Consider the following 7770-nt stretch of genomic DNA (forward strand, 5'->3'; position numbering starts at 1 on the left):
GAAATCTATTAGTGATTTGGAGGAGAAGGTGGGGGGGGAGAGAGGTGGGTGACGACGAGCGCGTAACTCCGCTTGCTTTTGAGTATTTAACTGGGTATCAATCAGATCTCTAAGTTATCCGGTTTTCTCCCCCGCACCCCCCAAATTCCCTTTCTTCTCGTTGGCCTAGGCAGCTCCCTCCTTCCCTCCCCCACCCCCTTACTCCAGGGGCTGGAGGAGTTCTTATCAAAGAGACCCCCCCCTTTTCCCTTTCCTCCTCCTCCTCCTCCTCCTCTTCCCTCCTTTCTCCTGCTTGTCTTGTTGTGACAGCTTTGATATTGTTTATTGAGGGTGGATGTCAGGTATAATTAGCAATCGATATGGAAAACGTTTGGCTCCCCCACCGCCCTGGCACGTCTCTGACGTCAGGGCCGATTAACGTTTCTTATTGGTCCCAAATTCCCCGGGCCTGAGCCTAATTATGGGGAGGCCTGATGTTGATAAAGTTAAAGCGCCCAGGCGCCCTCCAGCATGCGCCCTTCTTCGCGCGTCTACCTCGCCACCGTCGACGACGCTGCTGCCACCACCACACCGCGGCGGCGCTCCTCCGGCGGCGGGGGCGGCAGCAGCAGCAGCATCAGCCGCCGCCGCAGCTGCGTTAAGGGAGGCGCGCAACCCCCCACCCCCCGTCCGCCCCCTCCATGATGGACAGCCGCATCCTGGAGCACCCCCATGCCCAGTTCGGAGGCTTGGTGGGCTTCCCTTACCCCCTCGGCCATCACCATGTCTACGAGCTGGCCGGACACCAGCTGCAGTCGGCCGCCGCCGCCGCCGCCGCCGCTTCGGTACCCTTCTCCATCGACGGATTACTCAACGGCTCCTGCGCCGCCTCCGTGGTCAACCCCACCCCGCTCATCCCCTCCGGCTGCGGAGACGGGCAGCCCTTCAAGCTCTCCGGTAAGTCGGCGGGCATGGCAAGCGCTGGGCTGGCGGCGCCCGGGATCCGGCCCGATCCGGTGCCTCCATCCTTCCCTCCGTAGCAGCTCGCTAGCTTCCCTCCTCGCCTTCTCCTCCTCCCTGGAATCACCGGCAGGATAAAACTCAGGGCTTTCCAGGTGTCTTTCCGGGGGGTGGGGGGAGCGCCAGACTGAGCAGGAGCAGGGGTGAATCAGGGGTCAGGATTAGACATCTAGATTTTTAAAAAAGAACTCCGCCACCAGTTTTCATCGCAAGCAACTTCTCCGACGAGGAGAGGCACCCGCGCCTCGCCAGAGCTCCAGGAACCGCGATGCGCAATCGATCATTTTCTTCTTCTTCCCTTTTTCTCTCCGTCCTAGTTGTTTTGTTTCCAGAAGTAGCGGGGATGTTTGGGGGGAAGGAACCCGAATAGAGGTTTTTTTGGGGGGTGGGGGGAATCATCAAGGTTCTGTGAAATTGGGGAGTGAGAAAAGGCCCTCGCCTCCTCCGCAAGCTCCTTTGCTGGATTTTCTGCCCCCAGCAACTCGTTTTATTTGCTGAAGGTGGAAACGGAAACGGCTTCTCTCTTTACGCTTCTCACCCTCCCCGCTTTAGCTCCTAAAAGGACCCAAAATAAACTATTTTTTTGTATATTAAGTATAGTATTTATGCAAAAACGATAAGATACCTCTGCTCTTTAAAATCCCATGCACTGAAGGAAGCGAGGCAAGCGCTCCCTGCGCACATCAGAACCGATCTGGCTTTGGGCTTGGGCTAGTAGTTTGGTGTCCTCGCTCGCCCAAACAGAAAATCCGAACAAAAGAGAGGTGGTCTGCATGAGCGGGGGAGGAGAGGACGAGAGCGATGGTACCGAGGGCCTTGGGGAGGTCAGGATTTTGCAGTTTTGCGCAAAGGCTCCGCGGCCCATCGAAAGTTTCCAGGTGCCACCTCCTAGATTCCCTTCTATTTCTAAACCCAAACTCCTAAAACCTACAAATCCACTCAGAACATAATGGAGGCCCTTTTATATTTGACCTCACAGACCTGAAGCGTGTCGTTTATTTGGTAACTGTATTCCAACAAAGCTACCTTGAATCTCGCTTGAAAATAAGAGTGGGGAGCCGGGACTGGACCACGTGCCAATTTTTTAAAAAATAATTGAAATTATAAAGCAAGCGGATCCTAGCTCTCGAAATCAGGACAAATATATGTATTGCTGTCCAACTTCGCTTGAACAAATAAAAAGTAAGGCTCGTTCCAGAATCTTAAATTATATATTTCTCTTGTAAACAATCCTCGAATTAACCCTTGGCGACAAATAAATAAAAATCAAGGAAGTTGTGTTTCCATCAATTGGGTTTTAGCTTCGAAATATGAATATACGGTCCAGCTATATATATAGCAAATTGATAGAGGGGTAAATCAGTGTGACTCCATCAGTTTTTAAATATGAAGGTGGTTTTCCCCCCATTGTTATGGAATGGAAGGTGATCGTCTATCAATTAGTAATTGGTATGAAGAGTTTGCTTCTCTCATCGCTCTTTTCCGCACCCCCCCCAGACTCTGTGGATCCTGACAAGGAGAGTCCAGGTTGCAAAAGGCGACGGACCCGCACGAATTTCACCGGTTGGCAGCTGGAAGAGTTAGAGAAGGCATTTAACGAAAGTCACTACCCCGACGTATTTATGAGAGAGGCGCTGGCGTTGAGGCTGGATCTGGTGGAATCCAGAGTGCAGGTAAAAAAACCCGAGCGGGGCTCCCCTTCCTTCCCTATACAACATAAAGCGCACGAGGGTCCACTTCGAAGTCAAACTCGTTTCAGGCTTCAAACCTTGACACCTGCCCATTGAGCACAGTGGGATAAACGTAAATATAAGACTACTCTGTGCAAAGCCTACCAGTTCCTTAGCATGGGAAAGAGTTACGCACCTTGAGCTGGATCCGGCCCAAATTCTGTCCTCGCCAAAATCTTGCGCCCCCCTCCCTTCTCTCTCGGGCCAGCAAACCAAATTTACCAACTTTGTGTTTGTGTGTGGTTTTGTTTAAAGTTGGAGAAAGCATTTTAGAGGGGTGGGGGTGTGGGGTTAGCAAAAATAAATGCCTCCCTTCTTTGCTCCTAAACATGCTGGGGGCGGTGTTCATTGCGTGGAAGTGGTCTTGCGCCCCCTTCCCAGTTCCTCTACTACCTTTCCTTTAATTTCCGCCCGCGGGTAGGGAAAACCCCTCTCCATTTATATTTATTTGTACTCTAGCTTTCGGGAGTTATTTGTTTTTTCGTCTCTATTTTCTCCCCCGCCCGACAACCCCTAAAAAGAAGTAGACCCCCGGGATGCAGTTCAAGTGCAGAAGGTTGTTGAGGTAGTTTACATTAAATATTTTCCAGAGTTAGGCCTGATGAGGGACACGCGAGTTCAGATTTGCCGCTTAGCCCCTGGGATGGGGGGGCGGGGAGGGAGAGAGAGAGGGAGAGAGAGGGAAGCGGTCGGGGAGATTTTAAAGGGAAAATGGCAAAGGGGGTTAGATTTCATAAATGTATATTTGCCCCGTAGTACAATTTTCACCAACATGAAATTTAAGCAGGATACGGATTGCATGTTGGTTTCAACCGCTCTTGTATACTTTTTAATTTTTTTGGGAGGGGGGGGAAGAATTCCACCTCCCCCCCTGCTTCAGAGCAGACTTTAAAAATAATCTCATAGGCAATTATTTTTAATAACAAGGTACTAATACCGTTACTCCCCCACCTTTAGTTCTGAATTTGGAAAAAATAGAAAACCCTACCCAAACTTTGCAACATCTTTCCTGGCTCTGGGGGTTTGGGGTCGAGCATGGAAGAACTTGGGGTGGCACACTTTTCAACGCCCGCCCCATATCGGAGCAGCCAGGCAATCGAAAACAAGGAGTCTCTCTCCCACAGAAGCCCCTTGTGTGCGTGCGTGCGTTTTAAAAAATAATAGAGTTGTTACTTGCAAAAGCGCAGGGGCTAATAACATTACTGACTCTTATTAATCCGGGCTGGCATTGTCTAAAAGGTGTATTTACAAAATGCTTCCACCCTCCCCCTCTTCCCCTCTCCTGACCTCTTCTGTTTTGAAATCCTTTTATCCAATTTGTTCGGAGGCTGTTGAATGAAGTCAAGACCCTCGATTTCCCTCTAATACGATAATGAGTAATTCTCGGTGACAAGGGCTGCTGGAACTGACAAGTCAGGAAAGGATAGGGAATTGCAAAATACATACCGGCAGAGCAAGCTTATTATTATTATTATTATTATTATTATTATTATTATTATTATTAATTTTAAAAAACAAGGTTTTCTGATAGGGACCAGCAAGGTTAATTAAGTTACTTATGCTTCCCTTCACCACCCTATGTCCTTAAAAACACACACCCTCTAAACATAGAATTCCTTAAGCACCCCCGAAACACTCCCCACCCCACCCTGATCTCCGGTTTACTTTTGAAAGTTGATTTTAAAAATATTAATATTAATGGTGTGGTTTTATTGTGGGCTCTCTGCCACGATGATTGAGGTGGGGGGCAAAGAGTGAAAAGTGCATGAAAAGTGCATGAGAGTCAAAGGATTCGGGGGGGGGGGGAACCACCTCACTTTGATACTAAAACAGTGATGTTTAAGTTGGGGGCCTGTTTGTGAATGTTAATTTATTGATTTGAGAGCTCGTGGGAAATAGCACTCCCCTCCCCCCCTCTCCAAGCTTCTTCTCCCTTTAGGGGTTTTGTTTTTACACCTTTGCCAAGCGTTTTTCATTTTGTGGATCTTGGGACGGACACTTTCTCAAACCTCGTTGATCTTAAAGTATTATTCCTCCTCCTCGTCTTCGATCAGTATGTTTTAGTTGTGGGGGGGGAGGATGTTGCTGTTGAAAAACGGTGGGATGAGCGCCTTATTTATTTGTTTTTTTTAAAGAAACTCGTGTGCGTGTGTGATGGTGGGAGAGTTCCTTAAAAGCTGGTGGTGACATCTGACTTTCCATAAGGTCAAATCTTGATCCCTTTCGTTTGTCAATTTCACAGTCTTCAAGTTAGAGTCTCTCTCTCCCTCTGAATGAAAACCCAGGAAAGGCTGCAGTCGTGATTTAGGGGAGTGGGAGGGAGGTTGTCGTCGAGAAAACACGTGTGGCAGATTCCAAGAACTCTCTCTCTCTCTCCCCTTTCCAATTTTCCTTTCCTCCTTCGCAATTCACTTCGGAAGGGGATACCCGGGATGTGGTGACTTGTGTGATTGTTTGGGGGGGGGGGGTAGGGAGCGAAAAGGGAGCAAATACTTTTATTCGTAGTTCATGGCATTTCCCACCCACACCCCAGTGATATTTTTAAATAATAATAATAACAACAGTATACTGTCACCCGATTAATACGATATAATTAAGATGTTTTCCCTGCCGCCCGAGGGCCCTTTCCAACCGAACCGAGCGCACAAACCCATGAGCGGAAATGTAGGAACTGCTACATTTGAACCAACAGGCACAGTCTCTTGTATGGTGTTTTTGGGGCGGGGGGGGGGGAGACGACGACGTGGGAGTTTGCCATCAAACTTCCGAAAGAGAAAGCCGGTTTGGATACCCAACCCTGGATCTTTACGCACCTAGCAGGGAAGGTAGACAGCGAGGGGAGGAAAAGAGCAAATACCAACAACAACATCTCCGGTGGCGCTTTGATTTTTTTCCCTTGTACCTTCCTTTCCTTGCACGCTGTTGGCTCTAAGCCTTTGAATTTCCAGACGCCCCCCCCCCCCCCAGCGCCTCCCCCCAAAAAGAGAGACCCGCAGGATTATTTCTCTCTCTCTCTCTTTGAGATATATATTTGCTGGAGTGGTCTCTACTTGCACCCCCACTAAAAGCACCAAACTTCCCTTTCTGTCCGAATTCTGATTTTTTGAGGCTGCAATCCTAGGCTCCTTTACCTGGGAGTAAAGCCCATTTAACTCGCTGGGGTTGACTTCTGATTAGAAGTGTGTAAGATTTCGCTCTTTATTAAAAATAGGATAAAATGCAAACTACCCAGGAATGGTTAACGCGGGTCGGGACTTGGCTGCTTCTGCCCCGAGCAAGAAGGGGAGGAGGGATGGGAGGTTGTGGGGGGGGGGGCGGGAGGAAGCTGGCGACCCCCCTCCTCCCCCACTGGCCCTCGGGGGCCACCAGGGGGTCCCTGCTGTTAACGGCTTCTCCTCCTTGTTCGGTGTGTAGGTTTGGTTCCAAAACCGCCGGGCCAAATGGCGAAAGAAAGAGAACACGAAGAAGGGGCCCGGCCGGCCGGCGCACAACTCCCATCCGACGACGTGCAGCGGGGAGCCGATGGACCCGGAGGAGATCGCGCGCAAGGAGCTGGAGAAGATGGAGAAGAAAAAGCGCAAGCACGAGAAGAAGCTGCTCAAGAGCCAGAGCCGGAACCTGCACTCGCCCAGCGGCCTCTCCGTCAACAGCAGCACGCAGAGCTCCGACAGCGACGGCGGCGGCGGAGGCCTCTCTCCGGACCCTCCGGACACCTGCAAGATCGGCCCTCACAACCCGTCCCGGCCGGGCAGCTGCGACCCTGCGGCCTCGGCTTTCTACCCGAGCCGAGGCGGCCACGGGGTCTGTGGTGGTGGTGGCGGCGGCGGCGGCAGCAACCGGTGTGCCGAGAAGGACGGGTCCGCGCCGTCGGGCTCCGAGTGCGGGCCGCCTCCCTCGACGGCGCGAGGCGGGGTGGGCGGCTCGGGCGGCGCCTTGCCCAAGCTCAACCCGTTCAGCGTGGAGAGCCTCCTGTCGGACTCGCCGCCGCGGCGGAAAGCGGCGCTGGATTTCCCGCAGGCCTTGGCGCCGTGCGCCCCGACGGCGCGCACGCTCATCGGCAAGGGGCACTTTTTGCTCTACCCCATCACGCAGCCGCTGGGCTTCATCGTGCCCCAAGCCGCCCTCAAGAGCAACCCGGGCCAAGAGCCGCCTCAGGGGGGTTCCCCTCTGCCCGCCGCCAACCCCAGCCCGGACCCCGCGCCCCCCAAGAGCAGCAGCACCGCCGCCATCTCCACGTCCGGAAGCCGCTTGCCGCCCGAGAATAGCTCCTCCGTCGCGCCCGGGGCCCTCTGCGGACTGAGGAAGGCCGTGGTTTCCCCTCCGGCCGCAGGCTGCTCCTCTTCCTCCGCTTCCTCCTCCTCCTCCTCCTCCTCTCCCCCCTCTGCCTATTGCGATTCCTCTTCCCAGATGGACAGTAGCTGCGCCGTCGTGCAACCAAAGTCCCCCGCGAAAGACGCTTGTCAATCCAGAGACAATCCGGATTGTCGCACAGAGCCAAACTGTCCAGCAGAGACCAGCAATTTAGACTGTGAGGAAGTGGATATGGACTAAAGAAATAAGGAGGAAAAGGGCGGGGGAGGGAGAAGAACCGATTATATATTAGATTCCTTGCAGGGGGGCGGGCAGGGAGAGGGGGCGATTCAGCTTACCCACCTTAAACTTCTTGACACTCCCAAAGTTTTCCCAAGACAGTTTCCCTTCTTCTGTTTATTACACATATATCTATATCTATATATTTTAAAAGAAGTCCTCCCCCCGCGCGCATTTTCTCTATTTCCTTCTCTCTCTCTCTCTCTCTCTCTCGATCTCCGCCCCCCCAATACATCCCCGCTCTGAGTCTATAACTGAGTCCCATTTAAAAATCAGGTGATCAATTTTTTGGGGGTTATAAAATATATATTTAATTTTTCTTTTCCTTTCAAAAAGATGGGAGGGAAGGGGCATTAGAAGAAGCTGGACTTGACGACGTGAACACAAACTGTAAAAAAAAAAACCAGACACAACAGCGACTCCTCAAACCTTGTAAAATGCAAAAATGTTT

The 7770-nt window shown here is 51.6% G+C and overlaps 1 protein-coding gene across 1 annotated transcript in view; it reads left to right on the top strand.

Annotated features, from left to right (window-relative positions):
• Window positions 1-264: 264 nt before the first annotated feature.
• UNCX (UNC homeobox) overlaps window positions 265-7770 on the top strand; it is a 7567-nt gene continuing 61 nt past the window's right edge. The window contains exons 1-3 of the mRNA XM_079952940.1: window positions 265-936; window positions 2497-2672; window positions 6144-7770. The exon at window positions 6144-7770 is cut by the window's right edge and continues 61 nt beyond it. Coding sequence (XP_079809066.1) covers window positions 681-936; window positions 2497-2672; window positions 6144-7280 — 1569 coding nt within the window. The 5' untranslated portion in view covers window positions 265-680 and the 3' untranslated portion in view covers window positions 7281-7770. The remainder of the gene's footprint in view (window positions 937-2496; window positions 2673-6143) is intronic.

Source organism: Podarcis cretensis (genome assembly GCF_951804945.1).
Source record: "Podarcis cretensis genome assembly, chromosome: 14".
Taxonomy (NCBI): domain Eukaryota; kingdom Metazoa; phylum Chordata; class Lepidosauria; order Squamata; family Lacertidae; genus Podarcis; species Podarcis cretensis.